Genomic DNA, 27,907 nt, shown 5'->3' on the forward strand with positions numbered 1-27,907 from the left:
CTAGCCCAGCTCTTTAGATACTGTGTGCTGTTAGCCCAGCTCTTTAGCTACTGCGTGCTGTTAGCCCAGCTCTTTAGCTACTGCGTGCTGCTAGCCCACTGATCTATAAAGAACACTTATAATCAGTGTGTTAGCCCAGCTCTTTAGCCACTGCGTGCTGCTAGCCCAGCTCTTTAGCTTCTGTGTGCTGTTAGCCCACTGATCTATAAAGAACACTTATAGTTCTATAAAGATCAGTGTGTTAGGCCAGCTCTTTAGCTACTGCGTGCTACTAGCCCAGCTATTTAGCTACTGCGTGCTGTTAGCCCAGCTCTTTAGATACTGCGTGCTGCTAGCCCAGCTCTTTAGCTACTGCATGCTGTTAGCCCAGCTCTTTAGCTTCTGTGTGCTGTTAGCCCACTGATCTATAAAGAACACTTACAGTTCTTTAAAGATCAGTGTGTTAGGCCTAGTAGCTACTGCGTGCTACTAGCCCAGCTATTTAGCTACTGCGTGCTGTTAGCCCAGCTCTTTAGCTACTGCGTGCTACTAGCCCAGCTTTTTAGCTACTGCGTGCTGCTAACCCAGCTCTTTAGCTACTGCGTGCTGTTAGCCCAACTCTTTAGCTACTGCGTGCTGCTAGCCCAGCTCTTTAGCTACTGCGTGCTGCTAGCCCAGCTCTTTGGATACTGCATGCTGCTAGCCCAAATAGCTACCACCGCCCTTGGTCACCAGGAACTCACTTTGAGAGTGACAATGAATCAGGTATGGTTTTTCTTTATGGATGCAGTCTCCGACCTGTTTTAACATATACACTCCTCTGTGCGAAATGATAGTATATGGCTTTGAATGCAATGCAAATTGCTGCCACAGGTCACCAGGGACTCACTTTGAGTGACAGCGATCCGGCCAGGTAGAAGTGGTCCAGGTCAATGACGGAGGCCAGGAACCCGGCCAGGGCCACCTCGTAGAGGTCACTCTTCTTCCGCAGGCCGATGACGATGGCCCAGGACCAGAGTCCGATGATGCCGTGGACTCCGTTGTCCAGCAGGGCGCGCAGCCACACATGTTGCAGCACGAACGGCGTCTGAAGCACGTGGTCGGCCAGCGGGCAGAAGAGGCCGAGTCCAGCGCTGGCCAACAGGGACGCCGTGCTGAACGTCTGCAGCAGCGCCTGGGCCTTCTCCGTCTCCACTGCCAGGCTCAGCGGCACCGTGAGGCCCGCAGACGACCCGTCCAGCTTGGAGTGAAAGCCCCGCATGGCTTACCTCACACAGCTACCACGGAAGGGGTCAGCACTGCGCTGTGTGGCTAGAGATAGAGAAAAAACACAAAGAAAGACACACAGGATCTGTGAGAAAACAAACAAGGTTGGTTTGCAGCTTACACTTTAACCTCTACCATGGTCAGTACTTCTACCATGGTCAGTATTAGGGATGTAACGGTATGAAAATTTTGGTCACTATAACCGTGAGGTTAAATTATCACGGTTTTCGGTATTATCACGGTATTTCTAAAAGTGTGTTCAGAAAGTACTGATAGGCCTACACAAGCTGAAATAGTTTCAAAAAGTGTCCCGTTCACTTTTTTCTTCATGTTTAATTGGCTATGTGCTTATAGCTTAACTTACCCTACCTACCACAACTTGGAGTTTGCTATTTCTGTTATTAGGATGCAATGAGTGAGACCAAAGTAAGCGTTCAAAATAAAACTTTAGGCTACTGTATTCTCCTGATAACGTGAGGGGAATGGATTTAATGTGGACGCGAACATAAAAAGACGCAGAGTGGCTACATGATACAGTGCACATTTTGCAGTGAAAAAGTTCCGCCTTTTAAAATCAGGAGTAGCCTAATACGAATCGTAGTTAAAACCATCAATTAGACAACAGAATCAGTAGGGTACCAGTTTTGTTTCATTGTACCAGGCCTACTGTATGTCAAAAGCAGGCTCGGATGAAGCTGGGAAGGATTAAACACAAGGTTTCCACACCGCGGTAATCAACCGTGATAATCATGATATTTGAAATGAAAACGGTAATTGTTATTGTCAACATTTTTATCACGGTTTACCATTATACCGGTAATCGTTACATCCCTAGTCAGTGGTATATGGCAAAGAAAAAAAGCAAACAGCCTTAAAACATCAAAAGATATGCCACAAGACCACAATGGTTAGTTCATGGCATGACCTAACCTTCTTTGACAGATTTTTGCTTTCTTTATTTTACACTAGACAAAAGTGTTTTGACTGCCAGCTCAAATAAAAATCACCCACTGACTTAACCCCCATGAGGCATAAAACAAGCTCTGGGAAAACAGACATACTGTAGCCAACAGATCAGCCGATAGTGTCAAATGCCTTTGAAAAGACACATTGCTTCACAGATGATTGGATAGTGCCGATCAATGCAGCCAGCCTAAACTGCATATTGCATGCTTTGCTTTTGCTCTGGAGAGGCCTGTGTCTTCTTGTCGACTCTGACAAAAGCTGACAAATATAGAGGGAGCTCAAAAATACCCAACAATCAATTTCTGCCTGCTTGAATCCCTCCGCCCACAACAGTGGTGGCTCACGTGGGCAGTTGTGGCGGAGGAGGTGGAGGAAACTGTGTCAACCATCAATGGGCGCGCTGGCTCTGTGGATCACAACAGTGGTGTGAGTCAGACACAAACTGACAGGGGGGCCGGGAGAAGAAAGCAGCGTCACACAGAAGAAGAAGAAAAAAAGAATCAGGAGGCCGGACACTCACTCAGGGGAGGTCAACCCACCAACAGTCCACACAAACCCAAGCTGTGCAGGAATGAGTAACTAGATCAAATATGTGTGTGTGTGTGTGTGTATTAATATTGATAAGTACGTCAGTAAGTAAAAAAGGCAAAACGAGCAAATACGGTTAATATCAAACACTCGGGATCCCCTTCTGACACCAAACCCATTAGTTAGGTAAATGTTGCATCCTGTTAAGACTATACGGCAGTACTTTCACATAGGTCATCACATTGACTTTTGTCCGATTCGTGTTTAGAATGCATATTCTACACGTTTACAACGTCTTGAAAACGACAACAGACATAACACAAGATGGCACATCATTATTCAACATATTCAACACCACTAACAAATAACCAATAAAAATGTCTACTTAACAACCCCTAGCTCGAAAATATGCAGGTATCTCTGTCACTATGTTCACTATGTTTTAGGCGTGGTAATAATACCGCGATGGATACTTAACATTCGTGTCTTTACCAACCTGACATAAATTAAAATATGATGGGCGTCTTGGTAAGCTATGACATGTTAGCGAGCTCAGCTAACGTTAGCCTAAATTGGTTGCATGTCTTTCAAATGATGACGGTTTTAGCCACCTAGCTTTGTCATTGCATTGCATTTTCAGACTCACAGCAGGAAGAACACACATAATATGTCAACAACGCGGGATTGGAGACAACGCAGATCCAATTCAAAAATATTTCCACTCACCACATTGTGTAGCTTATTCTTGCACTGTGTTCGAGTAGGCTCCGTGTGTACTGTCCAGCCGGTTACGAAAAACCTCCTTCCTTGTTATTGTTCACGCATCATTGGAGAAGAGAGCTGCCAATCACTTAGTCCGGAAGCGCTAGATGGCGAAGCCAGAGCTGACGAAGTCAATGTGACGAAGCCAGTCTTGGGTACCAAACCAGAGTACCAAACACTGCCCAGCCTACACTCGCCCAGCCTGCACCATCACCCACACTAGACTAGACCACTAGGAAGGAAGGAGTCTAGAAAACCAAACCTACAGTATAGTCACCTCCGAGATCCGACACCTCGAGATTACTGTATCGACTGGTGAGGTAAAACATATTTTTTTATAAACGTATACGAACCCTGCAACAACCTGCACTTGCTCTTTCTTTTGTGCACGCTCGAAATGCCCGCGGTCCCCACAAGCCCAAGTGGTTTGATAAAAGTTGCAATGACAACAGAGAAGCTCATGTTCATGAATTCGTCAGCCAAAAGTCATAGCCTACCTTTGACAACATGCTGAAAAAGAAAGAAAGAAAGATTGTCCATTAAACTAAATCATAGGCATGCATGTACCGGATGTGCATCTGTAGGATAGAATGAAACAATGAAATACAGTTTGACTATCTTTGTTTTGGCTGAACCTTTCACACATAGACTGTATATATAGAACAGTCTATGCTTTCAAATGTCAGTTACAGTTCTAGAATGTGGGTCATCCCCCAGAGCCCCAGGTCGGCAGTCCCGAGTGAGAAAACACGACACTACTCGATGACAACTGATTTTTCCTCCCTTTCAAATTACATGGAATTCTGCCACCTTGTGGTTGCTTTGGGGAAAAAAAATAATAATGCACCTTGGAAATCTTCATGTGACCACAGCCTACCCTGAATTAAACATGTGTAGGTGTCTCATGTGCTTGTGTTGTGTCTACATGAAATGAAAGTCTGAAGCCTCCTTTGTAAAGCAGGAAAAGTCCAGGCCAGTGTGTGGGATAAGCCCGATAAGCTTGAGATTTTGTGACGTTCATGTCAGTCCTCAGGTTTAGGCCTTCCAGGAACAGTGACCTGAGCTGATGTCTGGAGTGCTGTTTACCACATTGCATACAACACAAGCCTGCCTAAACCCCATCTTGACATTCACATGGAAAATACCACATTTGGTCTATCTATCTATCTAGATAGATAGATATTTTGTTGCTGCAATTATTTGGCGACACATTTGAACAATTTTAGATTGCTCATAACTTTCTCTGTATATTATTTTTGATAGCAGATGAGCGTATGTCAGATCGGATGAGAGACATTCTCATCCGACATTGTGTATGCGTGTGTTTGCAATGCACTCTGTCAACACAGCACACACACACACACACACACACACACACACACACAGTGTCCTAACGCAGCACAAGTCAGCACAACCCTTTCAGACGGGCATGACTCAGACATGTCACACTCTGTTCCTGAATGTTCACTATGGTAACGACATGCTGGTGATTCCAACCCTCTCAGGTCAACATATTCACTTTGTCCCTGCAGCACAGAACAAAACACACAACACGACGCACAACACAGTCAGACAAAAGAGACAGAAGCCAGAGGCTTAGGTGTGCACCCACAGGTGTGTGTTAGTGTGTACTGTGTGTGTGTGTGTGTGTGTGTGTGTGTGTGTGTGTGGTTATGTTTATGTGTGTGCATGTGTGTGTGTGTGTGTGTGTGTTAGTGTGTACTGTGTGTGTGTGTATGTGTGTGTGTGTGTTAGTGTGTACTGTGTGTGTGTGTGTGTTAGTGTGTATATGTGTGTGTGTGGTTATGTTTATGTGTGCGAGTGTCTGTGCGTGTCCGTTCATGGCATGCCCGATGAGACCTTGATTAATTCCTTGAAGTAGCTCTGTCTAATGAACCTGAGCGGAGATGCAGGTTAGCTTCACCCCCCCCCCGGCACGCTCCCAACAGCAGGGGGGGAGCTTCACCCCGGCAGCAGGACGTTAGCTTAGGGCAGTAAGGGGATTACTCGACCCGCACACTGTCTCTGGCTCCCTTGTACTCTGTCGCTCTTTCTCTCTTTTCCTTTCCTCCCGTCTTTCTTCCCCTTTCTCTCTCTCTCTGCCTGTCTATTTATTTCTCTCTGTCTATTTCTCTCTCTCTCTCTCTCTCTCTCTCTCTCTCTCTCTCTCTCTCTCTCTCTCTCTCTGACTCACTGTCTGCTCGCCCTTTCTGCCAGCTGACACACATCAAAAGTCCACACAAAGACACACCAGCATTCACACACACTCGCTCACTCACTAAAACCCAAACACACACACGCGCGCGCGTCACAGTGCCCAGTCATTCCAGACACACAAGCCTCTGTGCCAGGAAGGGGTGTGGTCCTGCTGTCGCCGTTGTTAAACATTCCATCAGCGAGGGGAAAAGCCGAGGCTGTATATATCTCTCCGTCTCCCTCGGCGTGCGGTTCACTCGCTCTCCGCTCTCTCCTCTCTCTCTGCCAGCGGACGACCTGCTACACTCTGCTCTGTGCTGTGCTGCGCTGTACCTCTAGGACCATGGCCTTCCACATCATCGTGCTCCTGTCCATGATCTCGGTCTTCGAGGTGGCTCTTGGAGACCAGCCTGTGGAAGAGGAACTTATCAGTACAAGTCAGTTTGTTTGGTTTTCTCCTGGTGTTTGAGTGTGGTATGTCTACCTTGAATAGAATATGTGATGGAGGTACAAGTGAGGTAAGGTGTGTTTTGATCCTTTGTGCTATGCAATGTCAGCACTCTCTTTCTTATGGCAATGAAGAAAAACGTTGGAATATGTTGAGGACAAAAAAAGAGTTTGCTATCTCATTACACAAACATTAATGGATGACAGTACTGTATATGCCTACAGATTAATGTAAACAAACATCCACGAACATGGTGTTTATGTTGTACTCATATGGCTATGTACATTATTTATTGTATAGTGATATTTTATTTATGTCAATACATCAAGTAAACATAAAATCAGAATTCTAGAACAGCAAATCTGTAATACCAATAGCATAGACTCCATGTTGTTCTCCTCAGAAGGAGGTTCATATCAGTGCTGCTTAGATTCCGCCTGTGTAGTCCTGTGTTGTGCTGCTTAGATTCATTGGGGCAGCCGTGGCCTACTGGTTAGCGCTTCGGACTTGTAACCGGAGGGTGGTCGGTTGTAACCCCGACCAGTTGCCACGGCTGAAGTGCCCTTGAGCAAGGCACCTAACCCCTCACTGCTCCCCGAGCGCCGCTGTTGCAGGCAGCTCACTGCGCCGGGATTAGTGTGTGCTTCACTTCACTGTGTGTTGAGTGTGTTTCACTAATTCACGGATTGGGATAAATGCAGAGACCAAATTTCCCCCATGGGATCAAAAGAGTATATATACTTACTTACTAGATTCCTCCTGTGTTGTGCTGCTTAGATTCCTCCTGTGCAGTCCTGTGTTGTGCTGCTTGGACTCGTAAGACAGACTCGTATGTGGCGTCCTGAAAGTGCTGCTGTTGTGAACGTTTTTTAACCGATGACGGACTCTTATGTGTTTTGTGATGTCACCTGATTGAAGGGAACGTGCTGCTGGCTGCTGTGAGGTTTTTAAATGGCGACGGACTCTTGCGTGTGTTTCATGTGACGTCCTCTGATCGTAGGGAACGTGCCGCTGCTGGGAGGCTGGAGCTCCATGAGTCCAGAGAGCCCTGAGGTTCTAGCCGCCGCTAAGAAAGCCGTCGAGCAGTTTAATGCCGACTCCAAGGCCAAGAAATACTTCAAACTTCTGGAGGTCTCCACTGCTGAGACCCAGGTACTCAACATTTACATACAGACATTTAGCCCTCAGTTGTCTAGAGACACTCAACATTTACTGTACATACATTCAGGCATTTAGCCGCCTGTTGTCCAAAGACACTGGGCTGATCAGGCATGCTGTGTTTCATCAACACAAGTGTGCATTGGGAATGATCTAGAGTCTAGACTATAAGGAATATATCGGCAGTAACATTTATGGAAAAATATGAAATATTTGAATATTAAGTGAATTTTCTTACATTAACATTACATTCATTCATTTAGCTGACACTTTTATCCAAAGTCACCAATAGAGGAGGACGGACATTCAAGCTACTGTACACCGTTCTGATCCTGCCCTCTGTACACAGGTGACCAATATGATCAACTACAAGATAACAGCCACCCTTGGAAAGACCAAGTGTCGCAAATCTGAAAACGCCGACCTAGAGACATGTGACATGGCTAAAAAGGTATGTCCACATTGCCTTCTGGGGCACAAGAACATAAAATTAGCTTTATATTGTAAATAGACCCTTTCAACAATAAAAACAAAAACAATGCTTGAACGTTCTATTTGGGCCCCAATCTACTTCCTCTGCATTAAGATAACATATGGAATGTTAAAAAGGAAGTCTTGTGGGGCCAACTATGATGCTGATAATGGAACTCTCTTGAAAGGCTCCATAAAGTACTTAGAAAGTAAATATACTTTATTGGACACCATGCTCTATTTTTAAACTCGTTATATTCACTGAGGTAAAAGCTTAGGAAAGACTTATGATATCTGTGTACATATGAGTTATTGGTAGTTATTTCTGCTCATAATAACACGTTGTGTTTGTTTTGTTGTGTTTCTATAGAGACTGCAGTGTAAGTTCCACGTCCAGTACAACCCACGCAACAATGAGCTCACAGTGCTGACCGCATCATGCAAGAGATAAAGACTGTTTTGCTTGAGATGCGGGAGCCTTCTAGGATTATTCAGTCTAGAGAGGAGGCTATCAGGGGGTTATTTTGTATAGCTTTAGCAGGTTTTAAAAGGATGGGATTTTTTACACGTTTCTAACTTTTTGGCATTTCGCTGTAAAAGGTAAAGATATTATTTATTGTTCATGTGAAAGAATGTTTTTTTAATGAGGTTTGGATGACTAAAGTTAGTATTTTTAGAAATGTTAGTCAGCAGTCTGTCATGTCTGGAGACATTACGTACCCAACCTTGGATCTGTGTGAGTGGAGTGGGGAGTGAATAAACATCAACTTATCACTCACATTACAACAGTGCACCCGCGTATTTGTGTTCTATTTTTGATCACGAGTCCGAGTTTTATTGGTTGTCTTCTGTGAAAGCTTCATCAGAATATACAATGAAGTGCTTTGCTTCAAGAAGACGTGAAAGTACAGACACAGTGCGCTTTTCAAAGATGTCTGTTTCCACGGTGCCAGAGTGGCGGCCAGGAGAGTGGTATACCGAGTCCTGTGTCATTACTCATTCTTAGTAATGATGCCATTTTCCACTGCTTTCCCACAGCCCTGCCCTTAGCAACCAGCGCTATGTTACGCTATGTTTGCAAAGAGAACTGTTTATTCCTCCTCCCAGACACCACACACTGCATATGGGATTGCCTGCTTCTGAGTAAATGTTGGATTAAGAATTTGATTTTGAGACTTTGTTTGCATAATACAATCTCTAAAAGTGGTTATTTCAGAACTCTGCTGAAATGCTTGTATATGGAAACTGGGTTACAGTACATGAATGTAACAAGAGTTACATTCAGCTGTAAACCTTGTAAACACACTCATAAAATTCCTATAAACATCAGTCTCACAATATTACTGGACCGCAATCACAGTTCCCATCCAGTGGAGAGTTTGGAGGGGAGTTTTTACTGCGCACAAACGCTGGAGGCTTAGAGAATGTTTCAAGTATGTTTGAGGCTTGATCTCCTTCAGCTCATGAAAGTGCAGTAGTATTGATTTTTGCAGTATGTCACATTACCATGAAACTGAGCCTCTACATGTTTGTTTCTTTGTGTGCATGTGTGTGTGTATGTGTGTGTGTGTGTGTGTGAGAGAGAGAGAGAGAGAGAGAGAGAGAGAGAGAGAGAGAGAGAGACGGTCAGATATAGTGTCTCAGCTAGAAATGAGTTTTGAGAAAAATGGCCAAAATGTACAAAATGCCCCAGATCACCATGAAGGCTTCTGTTGTCACTCAGCATTCTGCACAATGATCAATAGGGGGCAGTAAATCCCTCGGCATGCATTACTGATGGCAAGCTGGAAGCTGAAGGCAACTTTGGAGGAGCTCTGAGCTTATCTTTCTAGTGTGTGAGACATCACTGTCTCAGTCACCGTCAGCCGCCAGCCTCTGAGCACCTTTCTCTGTCCCGCTGTCTGCCTGACACACACACACACACACACACCAGTGCACTGCTGTGACCATGGCCTTGTGGGTCACCATGCTGCTGACGCTGCTTTCAGTCTGCCAGATAGCCCCTGGCGAGGAGGCTGTGGAGGAGAAAAAGATGGGGGGTGAGTACTGCTGTGTGTGTGTGTGTGTGTGTGTGTAGGTTTTGCATTGTGGTCTTTACTTTCTTTATTTTAGCAAAATGATTGATTGCTGTAGGAGCAATAATTCTAGACTGGCATGTTGAGGATAAAAACGAAGACGAAGAAAACCTCAACATACATTAGTTGTTATGTCATGTAACTATAAGAATGTATATGTACTTATACTAATAGAGATGGGAAGGTCTCTTTAGTGTCCACGCGGCACACCCTTGGCCCACAACTAAAAGCTACGGCAGGTGCGAACAAATAAACCTTTGTGTAGCTCTCTGTGGGGACTCTAAGTACTTCTCCACTACTGATATGTTTTACTGGATTTTTTTTATTTTCTTTGTTTGTTTTCCACCTTGCTGTCCCGGGAGGCTGGAATCCTCTCGACCCAGAGAGTCAGCAGGTCCAAGAAGTGGCAAAGGAAGCTGTGGACCGATTCAGCATGAAAGCCAACAGCCCCAACTACTTCAGACTGGTCCATGTCACCTCAGCGTCGGCCCAGGTACCGCATGAATGCAGGACATTCCAGAAGGAGGACTGTTTATTCCCTCTGAAGTACTCTGCACACTGACATGAGTGTGCCAACAGTTTCCGTCACTTGTCCACACACCAACTGACAAGCATTCGATAAACAATTCGATTTTATTGAGCCAATAAAAATAGAACATCATAATCGACATGGCGGAGCCAGCAGAGTTCAATGCTAATGTGCAGGGCTGTATTGAAAACAATGTTATCTAATGTAATCAAATGTCGAAAGTGGAGTAAGCCCAACTCATGTCAGCGTCTATGTGCAGAGGCCTTAATACTCTTATGTCTACACGAGCATGACAGCTGATATAGAGCAGGTAGAGTCACAGCCTACTTTCTGTGCAGTCTCTAAGTTCATCTCAATGCAAAACTGTCTGACTTTTGTTTTTGTAAATGCAGGTGACAAATGCAATACATTACAAGATAATAGCGACGATTGGGGAAACCAAATGTTCCAAATCTGAACACGTGGACCTGAAGAAGTGTGAGATGGGGAAAGAGGTACGAGGGAGGAAGTAGTTGAGCCAAAGGCTGTTTGAGATAGAAGATAAAATACGGTGTTGCACGATGCTCAGTTCATGTAACTTCCTTCCTGACAAATTCATTGTTCTCAAACATGTTCATTTAGTTAATAATAAACATTGTTTGCTGGTTGCTTGTATATACAATCAGCAAGTTATATGTTACATGTGCTTTCCATATGTATGTTTATGTGTTGTATGTGTTGTATGTTATTTCCTTCTACAGAGAAAGCAGTGTGACTTTGAAGTGACCTACAGCCTCAATTCTGTTAAACCCCAAGTGAAGAGCAGGTGCAGATAGAACTGTTCAGAGTCTTGAGCTGCTGCACAAAACATCTTTAGGAAGAAACTCTTCAGCAGTGCACTTATGAGACTGGAGCCCCAAAGCATTACAGTTTTACCACTAAGAGCATTTTGGTATTTTGTCAAATGGATGTGAATTGTTGGATGCACTGTTTGAATATGTTTCTTTCTGCTACAGCAGCATATCAGTGGTTTGGTTGTTTATTCAATGTTTTGGTTGTTTGTTTTGACTTCGACACAGGTTTAAATACATTGTTTATAGACTTGTTTGCTTTAAAAAATAAATAGACAATAAGTAACATTTGGTATATCTTAATGTTGTCCCCATACATGGCCACATAATTAAAAAAAACTAGTAACTCAGTAGTTAAGAAATGGAAACTGCACATTATAGTTAAATGAAACTTAGATGTTTATTCACATGAATCATATTATAACTGAGTCATATACAACAGTATTACACCCCCATAAAAATTCTATAAACATTATTTTCTCAAAAATGACTGCAATACAGTCCCAGTTTCCAACCAGTGGAGAGTTCAGAGTGAGGTTTTTACTGTGCCATATGCACCCCAGACACCGACGCCAAAAGCCCAGTCTGGCCTGCCGGTGGTGCCAGCGACGGGCTCACAGAGGGGCCTGCCAGTCCTGGGCAGCTGCCCGTCACACTGCGGTCTCTGTCTTGGGCGCCAGCTTTGAGGTCAGAAAGTGGGTCAAGAGGTGGTGTTGCTGTCGGTACCTGTGGGGCAAGAAGGCATCTGTAGTCCCTTTCAGATCAGTCCCACCCAATGCCCACAGAACACAGCCTGGGGTAGTCTATGCCAAGAGGTATCCCTTTAGCAAAGAAGTGCATTCACTTGTTGTGCAACAGTGTGAGTACAAGTAAGAGAGCTTACTTTGAGATGACCCTTTGAACTTGCCGATTCTCTTCGTCTTGTAACGTCCAGAGAACCCTCTCCAGGATGGGTAGCTCCAGGTTTAGATACTGCGCCACCTGAACACAGAGAGCATGCACTATGAGCACAGCTACATACTATTCCATAGATCAGGGGATCTCAACCTTTTAGGGGCTAAATCCAAACCAAAACCCAACCAAACCAAAATGCCAAGGCAAACAATTTATGGTTACAGACTATTTTAGTATAACAGGGGTGTTCATTCGTATGCCCATATTTTTTTCCTGCTGACTGAGCTTTCTAAGTAAGAAGATTAAAAATAGACAGTCAATGAGAATGATGGTCAGAAAATAAAAATACAGAAAATAATTTTATTTCAAACGGCCACTGGGACTGTTGACTGAATTCAAACAGTAGGCATAGCACGTCTTCAGAGTCATCAGTTCTTTGCAATACACGGCTTCATTTGGATAAATACTGACATCTACATTTTTATAGACTGACACGCCGTCATCTTTGCACTGTCAGTTTTGTAGTTTGTAGTAGTGTGTGTGTGTGTGTGTGTGTGCATGGGAGAGAGAGAGGACCTTCGAGCAGCCAATAACCATGAGAGAGAGAGGGAGAGCAAGAGAGAGAGAGGGAGAGAGAGAAAGAGAAATGGGGAGAGAGAGAGAGAAAGAAAGAGAGAGAGTACTGCCACTACTCACATCATTGCTAACCTCCTGCTCGTCAGTGTCCATCAAGAAGACCCTCATGATGCTCTCTGAGGGACCCTGGAGGACCCGCTCCAGCAGAGGCAGGTCAGTGGAGGCCAGCTTCCTCCGCTCTGCATGCAAGGGGGCACACCATAGAATACATTACAATACAATAGGGGGCACACCATAGAATACATTACAATACAATATAATATAACAGAATCAGATAGGAACAGAACAGAATAGAATATTTACACTCATGACTACACAAATGTTACTGTTTTTATAAAATAAAAAAAATAAAAACATAAAACTTTGTCACCTTCTTTTAGTAGAACATTTATCTTTATAAATTCAGATATAGCCATGATATGAAAGCCATGAAAGTGCACCTACCGCCACTTTGGTGAATGCAGTAGAGAGCAAATTCATTTGGGGCATTTTCTATCTGAGGAGAGAGATGAGGTGTAAAACACAGACTGCAGTGTGTGTCCTTCATACAGAGGACATCTACAGTAATAGGCCTCTCTATTACAACTCATGATGACTGAAAGCCAGTTGAGGACTTAGTGGCGCCGCCATGTGGCATGAGCCAGAACTGAACCTTAAATTTGTGCAGGAGCTGGCTGATGACCTCCTGGGTCTTCATCCGGCTGTCGATGCGTACGTTGGTGGTGGTGCCATAGGTAGGAGTGAAGATGGACGTCTACAGAGCCACAATGGTTTCACAAAATAATAATAAAAAAGACATTTAAGAAAAACATTCTAACATTCTAATCTTTTCCTCCTCAATTAACCAAGGGAACAGAAATTGTTCTATGACTGAAGGTGAAAAGAAAACAATTTCATCAAGGAATTAGGAAAGACTTTATGATGCTGAGAAATCCTGAAATTCCCCTATCCAACATACAATCTGATAGTCCTGTCCAGTGTTGCCACAGTTACCTTGAAAAAGTAAGCTGATTACTGATTACTCCTTTAAAAAGTAACTTAGTTACTTTACTGATTACTTGATTTTAAAAGTAACCAAGTTAGATTACAAGTTACTTTAGTTACTTTCAGCAGCTGCCGACAACACCCCCACCGCCTCAACATAAAAATGATAACCGGTTTTGCCAATATTCACTATACTGGAAGTGCATTTTAACAGTAATGCCAACAATGTATAGCAGACATCCCAACCTAACCTACTTAGATACTGAAATGCAGATGTTTGTTCAATAATGTCTAGTCAGTACACCAAATAAGGAAGGCCTATTGATAGAAATTGTGATAGTAAAATATGTAGATTTTGGTAGTTTGGCCTTTTCATGTAGCCTTGGCAACTAGCCATCTAGTATAGGCCTGAGTAATATAGGCTACCAATGCTGTAATGCTGTTCTGTCTACATTGTATAGGCCTCTAGGTTCCGGGAGATTTTATGTAATTAAAATTGCAAATTGAGTTGTCCTCATGCTGGAAAGGTTGGCATAGCCTAGCCTACATGATGTTAATCCCCGAGACAAGAAGAAAGCAAAGAATATATCTTTTTACTAAGGAAAATGACAAAAATAGTAACGCACAGTGATTTAGATAAGTAACTTCTGATTACTGGTTTGTAAATAGTAGCGCGTTAGATAATTCGTTACCGAAAAAAGTGGTCAAAATAGACTAACGTGTTACTAAGTAACGCGTTACTGGCATCACTGGTCCTGTCCTCTACCCTTCATCCAATCAAATAGCACTCTCCCCTACCCTACAACCAATCAGATTGCCATCTCTTCTACCTAACAACTATCAGATAGCCCTCTCACCCACACCACATCAAATGGGGTGTGTTTCCCAAAACCATAGTTGCTAAGTAAGTTAGCAACTTTGTTGGTTGCAATGCAATTTCCCATTGCCAACCAACTAACAAGCTAACAGGTTAGCAACTATGGTTTTGGGAAACGCGCAAACAGATTGCCATCTCTTCTACCTAACAACTAATCAGATTGCCGTCTCCCCCACACCCCATTCAATCAGATTGCCCTTTCACCTACCCTACAACCAATCAGATTGCCCTTTTCCCCACACCACAACAAATCAGATTCCCCTTTTCCCCACACCACAACCAATCAGATTCCCCTTTTTCCTACACCACAACCAATCAGATTGCCCTTTCCCCGGCCCCCACACCCCTTGTGACCTTATAGTTGTAGAAGTGTCCGTTGATGGAGAATCGGTGCTGTCGTGCGCGCTGTCTCTCGGCCACCGTCTTGCTCTTGACTCTCTTCTTGACCAGTGAGGCGTCGCTAAGGGTGCGGAAGAGGACAGAGCTCTCCTCCGTGATGGGCTTGGGACGGGGCGCCCTCAGGGTGCTGCTCTCATAGCTGCTGGCTGGGGGCAGAAGGTCAAGGGTCAAGGGTTAACATCTCCAGGGTAGGATACAGTATGTGTTTTGTAAACAAGAGAAAACCATATACTATATTTAAAATAAATTGTAATTGTAATGTAAATAAATGTAATGTAAAAATATTCCCCACGGTCAATATGAAATTGCAAACTTTAATAAGTGCAAAATAAAGAAGAATTTGAAAACATTTTTTTTTACAATAACAGCAAGTAAAGTAGTAAAATAACAAACTTTGTGTGAGGACAGGATGGTCCTCTAGAAGGTTGGGCTTGCTCTCTTCCAGTTCATCGATGCAGAGGAGATCGTCAAACTCTCCCCAGCGCGTCATGCCTCTGAGAACAGGAAACGCCATACGCCTCTGTGTTAGTGACGTCAGACGCAAGGGAAAAACCTGATGGAGTGTCTGGATCAGGCTTGTTGTCTACGTGCTCTTTCTTCACAAATCCATTCCATTTAAAGATAAATGAATTCATGGAATAATAATGTGTTCTCCTGCTCTGCCTGATGCAAGCCTGCTAGTCCTAACAGACCTGAAAGAATTCATGGGAAGCATGTTTAGGGTAAAAGCACAAGGCCTTTGGGGCAGCTTTAGGGGCATTGCACAGAGCTGCTGTATGTTAGCCTGGATACCAGAGAATCTGGCCTAGATCCATTGGCAAACGTTTATTTCCTAAAAGGGTGGACGCTTGTCTGAAGTTTGAAATCATTGGAGTTCAATCACTAACGTTTGGTAATGACGTACAGTACAGTATGTTAACCACGGGGGACACAACGATAACGATAGACTTGCCAACTTAAACGTAAGCGCTCTCAGGAACGCCCTCTGTTCGCTGGTTGGTTCGGAGACAAGTTGCCAAAGTAAACAAAGTAAACGAGAGCTATTCCAGACGGAGTACTGTAGGGAAATGTAAATGAGTGCATCTACGTACAGTAGATAGGCGGAGTCAGGCTAGCTGTATGTAGCACAGGTTTAAAATATCTCAACCCCCATGATGTTCAACTCAAAGTTTCGCCTTGGTAAGTAGTGTTCCATTTAACCTCTTGCCTCCAGGGGGACTGATGGGCTCGTGACCCTCCAGAGATGACTGTGGATTTTCACACGGGAGGATCTGTCTCTCATCCTGGATCATCAGGCGGATGGGCCTCTTCACGCCCCAGGAGATCACCAGGAAGCCCTCAACTGTCACCTCTCCAGCATTCTGCAGGACGGACAGCAGAGGGCGACAAATTGTTTAGCATTTTTATCCATTTCCAACCACTTAAAACTGGCGTGTGAACCAGAGTCGTTGTGCATCGATTCTCACTCCCTGCTGAGGGGGTAACAGATGTATCAGGGGCAACAGTGAAAGTGCTCTCTGTTGCCAGAGCGGAGTCTAAATGAAAAGTATTCTGTGTGTGTCAGCAGAGTGGATTTGGTTTGAGACTGAATTCAATTTGACAATAACCGGCGGCAAGAGTATGAATGTTTTGTTTTGAGCATGAACAGCCCACAGCTCACAGTGCAGTGGCTACTTTGCCTGGCTGCAGTGTTGCTGCCGTGATATTACCTATTGTGGGGGAGAGAGCTGTATGCACCAAGACTGAGCGGAGTGGGAACAGGGTTTTGGTATTTGTCATATAACGTATGTATGCTGACTGTCTGCTTAATGCTGTTCTGTCTACATGTTTTGGTTATGTGGGGAGAGGATTATTGGTATCTGTTATATGTTATGTGGGGAGAAGGTTATTGTTATCTGTTATATGGAAAAGAGGACGAGATTATCCCCTTGGGAAAAATACAGAACTAAATGTGAGTCTGACTCTGAAAGGAAAGTGCCCACCACCTACCCACCTACCTACCCACCCTACCTACCCACCTACCTACCCAACCTACCTACCCACCTGCCCACCCTACCTACCCACCTACCCACCTTCCTACCCACCCACCTACCCATCCACCTACCCACCTTCCTACCTACCCACCCTACCTACCCACCCTACCTACCTACCCACCTTCCTACCCACCCACCTACCCATCCACCTACCCACCTTCCTACCTACCCACCCTACCTACCCACCCTACCTACCTACCCACCTACCTACCCACCCACCTACCTACAGTACCTACCTCATGATAGTGAAGGTGAAGATGAGACTTGTCTCTTAAGAAGCAGTTGTACGTGTCCAGTAAGGACAAAAATTCAACCCTAGGGCAAAAAAAAATGATTTTCAGAATTTGGAAAGAGATATCTTATGAATGCAATATCTCACACCTCACTAATTCCCCATTATAATTACCATTTTGACTATGCTTCCTTTATAGATTTCTCTATGCACATGCACATGCATATTCTTTAAAAAGTCATTATACCATACATTATGACACCTGTTGGAATATTTACAAACTTTCTGATTACCGTCAACTATGCTGCATGATGTGGAGGCTATTTATACATGCCAGATGGCTAATGCACACCACTTCACCTGCCATTGCTGTATTCCCATGAAATACAGCAATAAGGGACAATGGTCATTCTGTTCTACACAAAGCCCAAAGAGCCTGCCAGAGGCCACAATAGGTTGCTGATGAGCACGGCGTGGGGAAAAGCCTACCTGGAGAAAGACCTGCCGTCCCCGATGTTAATAACAGATGGAGGCCTGCCTGTTTCCATTTCCACCACAGCACACACCAGATCTGCAGGACAATATCGCAAATGTTTACTCTGTCCAGCAAACAAACATTGGCACACCCTCACACAAACACGCACATGCACACACACACACACACACACACACACACACACACACTCACACACACACAGACACACACACACACACACACACACACACACACACACTCACACACACACAGACACACACACACACACACACACACACACACACACACACACACACACACACACACATAGACACATGCACGCACGCACGCACGCATGCACACAGCCTTAGAACACAGACAGCATAATAACAACAACATTAGCACAAACAGCAACATGCTTTGAATTTGTTGTTTTTGCTGGGGAATTTTGATGTTGCTCATCCCTATCTCAACCAAATGCAACCACATCATGCACGTATTCATTTTTTTCCATCCAACAGTGGCTCAGTGTCTGGACATGTATGCTGTCAAGCAGAGGAATTTCTGGTATTTCAAATAGAGCTCTCCAAACAAGCCATCTCCGCTGGAAAGAGGGAGGCTTGTTGGAGAGAGTGCATCCTGCCCGGGCCATGCCAGCTGTTTTCACTGCCATTGCCCTAGCGACACCACCACACGTATGAGGCTGGCTTCCTCAGACTTAATCACTGTGTAGGCCGAGCACCGTATGTGCAGTGGTATTTCAACTTAATCTCTCTGTTTTTTTCTCTCTCTCTCTCTCTCTCTCTCTCCTTCTTTCTCTCTTGGTTGGTCCTCTTTCTCTCTCTCTCTCGGTGTGTGTGTGTGTGTGTGTGTGTGTGTGTGTGTGCGTGTGTGCGTGTGGTAACCCTATCATCACGCCTGAGCGTGCTCTATGCTTTTCCTCACAAATCACAGACTGACCACAGTCCACATATGCTAGCTGTGTCTCTTGTGTCAACACATCTATGTCAATACTTCTGTTTCACAATGAAAAAAACCTTAAATACTGTCATCCAGACAGATGGAGCAATGTCCTTTATATCTCAAAAAAACCTCTCAAAGACAACAACGTTCAAAACACCTTGTGTCCCCCAAAGGCACAGCTGCCTGCCAGTCACAGTCGGTGTGCTAACACACCCTATTCTTCACAAAGGAACATGAAAAATGCATACAGACCCTTGATTTCTAAGGTTTGGAAGGCTTTACACAGGACTTTGAAGTTGTCTCTATAGTAAGCCACCAAAACCATTAGTCTCTGAGCATTCCTCTCTTATGAAGCAGGCACAGGATCAAACACAAACACACCGGGGGATCTGTGTGGTGACTATGCGTGATGTAGGCTACATGATACCACCTGTTCAAACCAACAGCGAAAGTAAAACAAAGCTTCGACCCACCTGTGTTCAGTAAGAAGCTCTGTGACTGTGCTTGATTACATTCCTCTTATGGCAGTGATGTGAAGTGATTGGAAGCCTTGTGTTTTCCCTTCTGTGGGTTCTGAAGCACAGGGAAAAGCTGAGTTGTGGATCGGAGTGTGTTTTTGTGGATTGCACCGAGACGCAGTTGTGAGAGGAGGCAGACTAGCATAATATGACTCACCTTTGGTCGGGGTGTGTAGGTTGGGCTTGCCTCGACGCTGGCTGGCGGACACACCCACAGCATAAACCTCACACCTGGCTGACAGCGTACGGCCCAGGAGACATTAACCATTTATATGCCAGGGAGGACAAAAGCAAACACGTTATTATTATTATTATTATTATTATTATTATTATTATTATTACAATTAGATTAGCAGACACCCTCCCTATTTTTAAGTCTAGACTTAAAACATACCTCTTTACTGCCTCCCATAGTTAGGTATGGTGTGGTGTGGAACTTCACCCATCTCGGGGATTTTGGAATGGACCACCCTGCTGAGTCCTCGTGTGACTGGCACCCCAGTCGCGCATGAGATGGTGGTCACTGACCATACCTGCGCTGGTGTCGACTACCCCTCACCATGCCTTAGTTATGCTGCTATAGCACAGTGCTGTCATGGACTTCTCATGTGCCACGCCGTACAACCCTCTCTCCTCTACCCTCTTTCTCTCAACTCTCCCTCTCTTGCCCATTCTCACTATGATTTACTGTAACAATATATAGCACCACTGATCACTTCTTGACATTAACCACATTGATTTCAAGTAATACTAACCCATTCTACATTTCTCTTTCTTCTCCCTTACTGTACCTCACTTGTGAGGTATATCATCACCAGTCATCAACCATCCGTGTGCCTGGCCCTCCTCTTACCCATCCCACCTGAAGTCCCATCCTTGACTGCTGTGTTACTGTCCCTCTACCTGGATTCCTGGCCCGTACAGCCCCATCACCTGCCTATGACAACTCTGCCCGGATTCTGGCCTGTCTGCTGACCCACCACTTGCCCCCTGACAACTTTCTTTCCTGGACATTTCCGATGCCGGACTATTGCACTTTCTCTCACTAAATCATGATTAATGCTTTATCATACCGGATACGTAATCATCCCACCTCTTGTAACTTTCACCTCAGGTGCTTTAAACACCATGTCCTATTCTCCACACCTGACTGTCATATGCATTTGTCATTGTTTACAGACCTTACTGTCCTGTATTGACCCTAGGCAGATGGGTCAGGCCCTTGAGTCGTGGATCTGCTCGAGGTTTCTTCCTACATGTATCTCCAATTCTAGGGAGTTTTTCCTCGCCCCTGTTACCCATGGGCCTTCCTTCCTTCTTTCTTTCTTCCTTCCTTTTCTTTTCTCCCTCTTTTCTTTTTCTCTGATTGCCTACATTCTGTAAAGCGCCATGATACATGTGTAATGTTTTGGCGCTATATAAGCACAATAAATTGAAATTGAATTCTATAAATTGAAATTACCATCATACTACTACTATTACTACTATTAATACTACTATCACTATTAATACTACTTACTATCATTATTATTATCATTAGTAGTAGCCTAGTAGTAGTAATAGTAGTAGTAGTAGTAGTAGTAGTGTTATTATCATCATTATCATTAATAGTTGGTATTAATGGTTGTCCAATAAATGGGTATTCTTAATTGTAATTTAATGTTTGCTATTATTGTTAATGGTTATTCCAATGTTCAACTTGCAACGATCATAAACATAAGACACATCGGCACTTTGATAAATTATAATTACTTGGGCTGGTTGAGACAGTAAGGTTATTTAAGATCTAGAGTCCAAAAATACCACTGATGTGATATGTGTAGTTACACAATATAACAAGTATGGGTAACACTTTACATTCTTTTATATTCCATGGAATTTACAGATGCTCAGTGCACATGTAAGAGGAAAAGCTTGTTACAGTACTCTGCAAAGTGCTTAGTTCTTCTGGAAAAACCTGTTGTGGCACCCCAATGCATCTCAAAATTAGCCAATTATTGAGGCTGTATTCACATCTAAAGGGGAAATGAACGTTTTATATACACCAATTTTAAAACGACTCACTTTGCATGTCAGAAGGATGTATGTATACTGTATATGCAGGGCTTAACTCTTCAAATAATTCTAAATAAGTTGGTGAGCCGGCAGTAGGGTTCCAGCCTGGTGTTAATTTGTGAAAGCCTACAGCACAAGACGCCCTGGTTTCATTCCAGCCCTCAATCTCTCCCTCTCATCTCTCCAGACTCAGTCATTCCCTCCCCAACACTAGAGCCCTCTCTGCATCACTTGAGCAGGCAGTAGCAGCTAGCGACATCAGGCACTTTCTCTCTCTCTCTCTCTCTCTCTCTCTATCTCTCTCTCTCTCTCTCTCTCTCTCTCTCTCTCTCTCCTCCCATGGCGCCTTGAGAGAAATCTTGCATGTGAGCACAGTGTCACCCTCTGCTCTTTAAAGACCTCTTTTTGAAATGGATGTAACGCAGTAATGGATCCCTGCTTTGATATTGTGTTGAACAGCTGCGTAGCAAACTGACGGGCTGACGGCTTTTATCAGCCTTTTTTTTTTCCCTTGTTGTGAGGCACGTCTGTATGCCTGCTGTAGTGACCATGGTGACTGTACTGAGATCCATATGAGAGACATAAGACCCCACCCGCCCCCCCACCTCCACCACTCCTCCCTGCCTCTCGCTTATCACTCCAGGCTGCTTCAAAGCAGCACATGGACTCTGACCTTCCAGCTTTGTCTTGCTGCATGCGCTGTTGGCACATGCACGTCTTTGACACCAGACACCAGAATCCGACAGACAGCTATTCACTATATTCTTGCCATATAAATCTGTGTTATGTGTTAAGTTTGATTTATTGTATGTTAGATAATCAAATGGTTTTGAGATAGCAGGATATGTTGATAAAGTGAAAACAAAAGAGAATGAATAGCCTGTTGCTTGTTTCATGTGGATGTAGTTCCTTTTGTGAGCAGTAGATGGCAGCATAGTAGCACTGATAATGAGATGGACTTTCGTTGACAGTGGCGAGTAGAGGAAGTCTCCCCGTGTGGAGGAAGTTGTAAGGATGCCAAAATACACAATCTGTTAATGGTCTAACTCTAAGCAATGTGTTCTTACAGTTAACAAAGTTCATTCATACTGTACGTGTGTGGTTCATGACCTCACTCATGTCTCATGTCAATCAATCGATTTGAAAATGAAAAATGAGAAAAATTAAGCATAAAAAAAGATGTAACAAATGTCCTTCAACACCAGATACACAATGTAAACATAAATGTATTTTTATCATTCAGAGTATGGTAATGACATCCTCATGCATAATATATTGAGGCTACATTAGTTAAGCTACTGTGCCAAGGTATTAGGTGACATCCCTCTAAATGGCAAGGCCTCCTTGGTCAAGACATCTGCAAGTTCTGCAGCGGAACCCCCTGCACCCAGCTGTCCACACTACGGAACTTATCATTGATTCCATGAATGACTCATTAATTCATTAATGTCTCCTGAAGGACCTGACTGGTTGAAACGTGACTCGAACTGACTTTGACATGACCTGCCAAACTAATATCTCTCTCTCTCTCTCTCTCTCTCTCTCTCTCTCTCTCGCTCTCATTCATTCAATCTCTCTCTCTCGCTCAATTCATTGGAGCTTTATTAGCATTACTTAGTGAAGCAGTGTTGCCAAAGAAAACAGATTGCAAAATAAAACAAACATCTGTTTAAAATTTTATAATTGATAGAAAATAACCTATGCCACAGTGTGAAGGGTCACTCACTTCCTCAGTTTCACGCCAAGTTAACAGGTGCTGCGCAGCTCGTTTTACACAACTTCTGTGTTCTCCCAACAAGTATGGGAGCTTGTCTTCATTGCTTAAATTCCAGAGTTATTGAGGAATTTGGCCATATTGTTGATTTCCAACTGAACTCTCTCTCTATCTCTCTATCTCTCTCTCTCTCTCTCTGTCCTTGTGAAAGAGGAGCATTGCGTCCACTGCTGATGAGCATAGTTTGCGCCAGTCACATTGTTCAGAGTGGCCTTAGGGGCAGTGGTGTTGACTGAGTGTTGATATGTTTACAGGCTGGTAAACATTTCATGTCTGTAAGTGACTGTAAAGTGGCCTTTTTCATCGAGTCCATCACTTAGACACAACAATTGGAGTGTTTGTTCATTCTTGCCTGTGTGTAACCCAACCGGAGCCAGTACTGTGTTGTCCCCTACTCTACCCTGCCTTCGGTGTGCAGGGTGCCGGGTGCAAGCTGTCCATGGCCGAGGCTGGAGGGGATGATGGGACACAAACAAACGCTTGGGAAAATGAAATGTCATTCCCTTCTTAAAATAAACGGCAGCATGGCGTGCGAGGCAGGCGGAGGGCAACAGGTGGGCCTGCCCTGCACACAAAGGCCGCCTGGATGCAGAGAGAGCCGCAGACGTTGCTCTCACATCACATCACTTGAGCCAGCAGCTGCATGCGGACCCAAACTGGGCCAGACATGTGCCAAATCACAGCCCCAATGTGTGTGTGTGTGTGTGTGTGTGTGTGTGTGTGTGTGTGTGCATACATGTGAATGTGTGTGTGTGTGTGTGTGTGTGTGTGTGCATACATGTGAATGTGTGTGTGTGTGTGTGTGTGTGTGTGTGTGTGTGTGCATACATGTGAATGTGTGTATGTGTGTGTGTGTGTGTGTGTGTGTGTGTGTGTGTGTGTGTGTGTGTGTGCATACATGTGAATGTGTGTGTGTGTGTGTGTGTGTGTGTGTGTGTGTGTGTGTGTGTGTGTGTGTTTGTGTGTGTATGTGTGTGAGTGTGTGTGTGTAGTATGTGCTCAGTCACGCTGAAAGACACATAAGGAAACAATAACTCACTTCCAAAGCAGGCTCTTTGTTTCAGCTGAGAAAATCCCAACTCTGAAACAAATGAAAAATGACTAAATATATTCATGGAATGATGTAATAGCTACAATTCAGAACATCCTCAATTATCCTAGACTTGACTTGGCAAGTCTAGACTGGAAATGGTGAATAAGTAGTAGAAGTAAAAGCATGCAAACAATTTTCAGGCCTACTGCAAATAAATTATGTCACAAAATGTATTTTTTAAATTTCCGTGTTTTTTTAAGCAGACCCCATGCTCTTGCATGACTATGTTCAAGTCACTGTAAGCTTTCTGTATCACTTTTTCTCAGTGAGAGTTTTTTTTTTAATCAAAGTTTTAGATTGCACACTACATCTTACATAGAGATTCATCAGATTCCAACAGTGTTTCTCATCAGTGTGAGTGACCGGCCTGCCACTGTTCTTCGCCCCCCCGGTAAGAGAGTCATTGTTCACTTTTTCTTTTTTGAGCCTCCCTTCATCTCCCAGGGCACGGAGAGGTCCCTCGGCTCTGCGGCCGGCTCATATCTGTGGTTGGATACGGCCCAGCTGCCACTGTCCATCACCCAGGCTAGCTCCGGAAAAAAAACACAGGGACCCGGCGAGGGGGGTGAGAAGCCCTGAGCACATCAGCGTCGTCAGATTGCCTGGGCTGCCCTGCGCCACACGTACTTCTCAGTCTGTGGGAACTTCTCATAAAAAAAAAAACAGAAACACAGACAAGACAGACGGACAAACGGACCGGGGGGGAAGGGGGGGAACGACAGACTGACGGACACTACGGGGATTTTTTTGGAAAATGAAGCAGACAGATGGGATTGTAAAGCTGGACTGAGACGCAGACCCAGACGTAAACGCAGTGCTGAGCTGAGCTGTCTTGTGAAGAACCATGAAGCTACTGGAACACATTCCACTGCTCCAGATCCTCTTTCTGGCACAGATCTCGTCCGTCGCTTCGCTACAGAGAGGTCGGTCCCAGCGCCCCGTTCGTCTCACTGTAACCAATCATTTCTGCCTTTTCTCAATGGCTTGACATTAACCATGTGTGCATATGGTGGACGAGAACGGAGGCCTCCGTTTAAGAGGAAGTGTGGTGTGCTCGACCCTGGTTTACATTAACAGAGCCAAAAGCAGTTTGGACACGTGTTTGGACAGATAGCGTTAGTAGTGCCTTGAAGAGGGCAGCTAATGTACAGATTTAACCATTCTGTTTTTACTGCAGATCTACTGATTACGAAACACTGTGTCAAGAAGGAGTTAAGCTGAGTTGTGTTGCGTTCTTTAGTTCAAATTACAATCCTGTAAATCCAGTCTGCTACGTACTGTGTGTCACTTGTAGGGTGTGTGTGTGTGTGTGTGTGTGTGTGTGTGTGTGTGTGTGTGTGTGTGTGTGTGCCTGTGTGTGACTTACTGTTCCTCAGTATGCTTAGAGAGGGGCTGGTGAAGTAGATGATGTGACTTAACAGGGTCATTTAAAATGTCCACTAAAGTCAACCACTGAGAACATAATGCACATAATGACCGTTTAGATGGAAGTTTAACACGGTCAGAAAAAAAGTGACCAAGAATAAGAACTAAAAGGAAAAACAGCAAAAGGAAAAGTAGTTCCTGTGTTTTGCAATAGTTCCTGTGTTTTGCAAGTGGGCACGACATGAATGGTTGTAGCCTACAGTATAGTGTTTGTGGAAGGCCATTGCTAATTCATGTTTCAGTTCCTAATCCAGAACAGTGCGTTTGATGCTTTAAGAGGATGAGGTCATGTGCGTGTGACAGGGAGAAAACCTGAAAGTGTAGTTTCAGTCCTGGAGTCCCCATGACTCACTAGAAGGGGGAAAAAAAGAAACGAGTTTAGTACCTCCCAGCATGAAAAGCTGTTTCCAGTTTGAAGGCTTGGAACAAGTGTTCATGAGGAAATGCTGCAGGGGAATGTGTGCCAAATGCTGACTTTGTCAAGAGGCAGAGAGTCAGCAGCCATTCACACACAAAATCAGCATTATGAGAGTGCCGTTACAAACATGTAGTCAGGCCAAGCCAAGGACCAACACACATCACACAGCAAACCACGGCAAACACAACCACACAACACACCACAGCAAAATAAGTAAAACAAAACAGGAAGCACCAACATATAAAAAAAGCACTTTTTTTTTATGTTGTCGAGTCATTTATTTTCCCTTTATGTTCCCTGTTGCAAGCCAAAAGTTGTTTTCTCAATGTCTCACCCAAAGCAACAAGTCATTTTAACTTCGTCACACAGTCCTGATGTGGTGTGTTGACTTGACAAACACTTGATGAGCGCTCTCGTCCTAGCGGTCAGCGCAGAGTCAGTACTTGGCGCTGTGCACTTGTGAAGTTCAGGCACGGCGAGAGGAACAGGTGACACATCCGCCAATTGGCACGGTGGAAACAGCAAGGTTGTCCGGCTGGCACAGGGGCCAAGAAGGTAATTATCAAATGCACATGTGTCCTCCTGTGGAACAGTTTAACCCTGCAGACCGCCGGAGAACCCTGCAGAACCCTGTAGGCCGCTGGAGAACCCTGCAGAACCCTGCAGAATCCTGTAGGCCGCTGGAGAACTGTGGAGTCATGTCTCCAAAAGTGCTTGTCTAACTACCTTAATGGACAGACATCTGTGTGTGTGTGTGTGCGTGCATCTCTGAGAGGCCGCTAACTGTCTGTCTGTCTGTCTGTCTGTGTGCTCTGAACTAAGGTCGATGACGGACACATGCACTTCCTGTTGTACGTATGTGTCCAAGCGGAATCCAGGGCAATGTCATGTGGTCAGAATGAACACAATGAGTTGCTCTCGATGACGGGTCAGTTTCAAAGCCATTTGCACAGACAAGGTCAGCCACAGGCTGTAATGAGGAGAAGACACAACATGGGGAAGACTAGTGAATGTTCAAACGCACACACACACACACACAACACACACACACACACACACACACACACACACACACACACACGCACACACACACATGCACACACACATACCTAAACACACACACACACACACACACACACACACATGCACACACGCACACAAAAACACACACACAGACACACACATGCACACAAAAACACACACACAGACACACACACTCGCATGCACGCACACACTCACTTACACACACACACACACACACACACACACACACACACACACACACACACACACACACAAACACACACACACACATACACACACACACACACACATGTGTCCCTTCATGTATGGATTGGTGTAGGGCCCCATTATCCGGCTTTTGTCTGTATTGAAAATAGCCTGAACATCACATGCTGGCGGCCAATTCCTGACAGTAATGCCAGAGGAGTGAATTACAGCTGTGTATGTTGGCTGGCACGTTTAATCTCCATTCAAAATAAACAGAGAGCATTGCAACACACTTTAGAGTGGACAAAGAGAGAGAGAGAGAGATCAGATTCTTAAGTTGATGAGGGTTATTCTAAGCTTTCTGAGATTAAACTAATGAGCAATGCGAGTTCTTGAACCGTGTTAAGACGTGCGCTTATCCTTCGACAAGGCCTGGTCTATTGTTAGACAACAGTGCTCTTGACATTTAAGTGAGTGATGGATATCTGGTTATCACTCTTCAATTAAAAATAATAAACCACACCTCAATTCAGACTGCAGACCTGTGTGACAGACTAACTGGATTTTCTCACTGGGTATTTGTGTCTAATGTTGACATTTAAATGCTAAGCAGACCTCTGAACAGGATAGATTTATGACCACTGGTTTCATAATGGTCGAAGCAAAACACACAATTTCATCAGTTTCCTCTGA

The 27,907-nt window shown here is 44.3% G+C and overlaps 5 protein-coding genes across 8 annotated transcripts in view; 3 read left to right on the top strand and 2 right to left on the bottom strand.

Annotated features, from left to right (window-relative positions):
• The window catches only part of tmem267 (transmembrane protein 267), a 7,102-nt gene extending 3,533 nt beyond the window's left edge, over positions 1 to 3,569 (bottom strand). Inside the window, exons 1-3 of one of the 3 annotated variants that reach the window (XM_042059160.1) lie at positions 3,466 to 3,546; positions 2,307 to 2,617; positions 869 to 1,290 (exon numbers count right to left, since the gene is read on the bottom strand). In XM_042059160.1, the coding sequence (XP_041915094.1) occupies positions 869 to 1,240 (372 nt within the window). In that variant the 5' untranslated portion in view covers positions 1,241 to 1,290; positions 2,307 to 2,617; positions 3,466 to 3,546. Of the gene's footprint in view, positions 1 to 868; positions 1,291 to 2,306; positions 2,618 to 3,465 lie in introns of all 3 variants that reach the window. The other 2 variants (XM_042059159.1, XM_042059161.1) reach the window with 2 other exon arrangements.
• A 112-nt stretch (positions 3,570 to 3,681) lies between these two features.
• LOC121680016 (cystatin-C-like) lies at positions 3,682 to 8,565 on the top strand. Its single transcript, XM_042059162.1, has 5 exons — positions 3,682 to 3,821; positions 5,987 to 6,134; positions 7,146 to 7,297; positions 7,653 to 7,754; positions 8,145 to 8,565. Exons 2-5 carry the CDS (start codon positions 6,041 to 6,043, stop codon positions 8,223 to 8,225), a joined length of 429 nt encoding a protein of 142 aa, XP_041915096.1. The 5' UTR covers positions 3,682 to 3,821; positions 5,987 to 6,040; the 3' UTR covers positions 8,226 to 8,565.
• An 834-nt stretch (positions 8,566 to 9,399) lies between these two features.
• LOC121680017 (onchocystatin-like) lies at positions 9,400 to 11,468 on the top strand. The gene is made up of 4 exons (XM_042059163.1): positions 9,400 to 9,813; positions 10,212 to 10,342; positions 10,771 to 10,872; positions 11,119 to 11,468. The coding sequence occupies exons 1-4, from the start codon at positions 9,723 to 9,725 to the stop codon at positions 11,191 to 11,193; spliced, it is 399 nt and encodes a 132-aa protein (XP_041915097.1). The 5' UTR covers positions 9,400 to 9,722; the 3' UTR covers positions 11,194 to 11,468.
• Positions 11,469 to 11,589: 121 nt separating this feature from the next.
• Positions 11,590 to 19,379, bottom strand: rassf6 (Ras association domain family member 6). The gene is made up of 11 exons (XM_042059156.1): positions 19,175 to 19,379; positions 17,753 to 17,834; positions 17,268 to 17,346; positions 16,199 to 16,359; positions 15,392 to 15,492; positions 14,954 to 15,144; positions 13,391 to 13,492; positions 13,183 to 13,234; positions 12,799 to 12,917; positions 12,092 to 12,189; positions 11,590 to 11,934 (listed from the first exon to the last, which is right to left on the bottom strand). The coding sequence occupies exons 2-11, from the start codon at positions 17,809 to 17,811 to the stop codon at positions 11,859 to 11,861; spliced, it is 1,038 nt and encodes a 345-aa protein (XP_041915090.1). The 5' UTR covers positions 17,812 to 17,834; positions 19,175 to 19,379; the 3' UTR covers positions 11,590 to 11,858.
• Positions 19,380 to 24,745: 5,366 nt separating this feature from the next.
• The window catches only part of musk (muscle, skeletal, receptor tyrosine kinase), a 29,231-nt gene continuing 26,069 nt past the window's right edge, over positions 24,746 to 27,907 (top strand). For both annotated transcript variants that reach the window (XM_042059143.1, XM_042059144.1), the window contains exon 1: positions 24,746 to 25,064. In XM_042059143.1, the coding sequence (XP_041915077.1) occupies positions 24,986 to 25,064 (79 nt within the window). In that variant the 5' untranslated portion in view covers positions 24,746 to 24,985. The remainder of the gene's footprint in view (positions 25,065 to 27,907) is intronic.

The sequence above is a fragment of the Alosa sapidissima genome, chromosome 13 (assembly GCF_018492685.1).
Source record: "Alosa sapidissima isolate fAloSap1 chromosome 13, fAloSap1.pri, whole genome shotgun sequence".
Lineage (NCBI taxonomy): Eukaryota > Metazoa > Chordata > Actinopteri > Clupeiformes > Clupeidae > Alosa > Alosa sapidissima.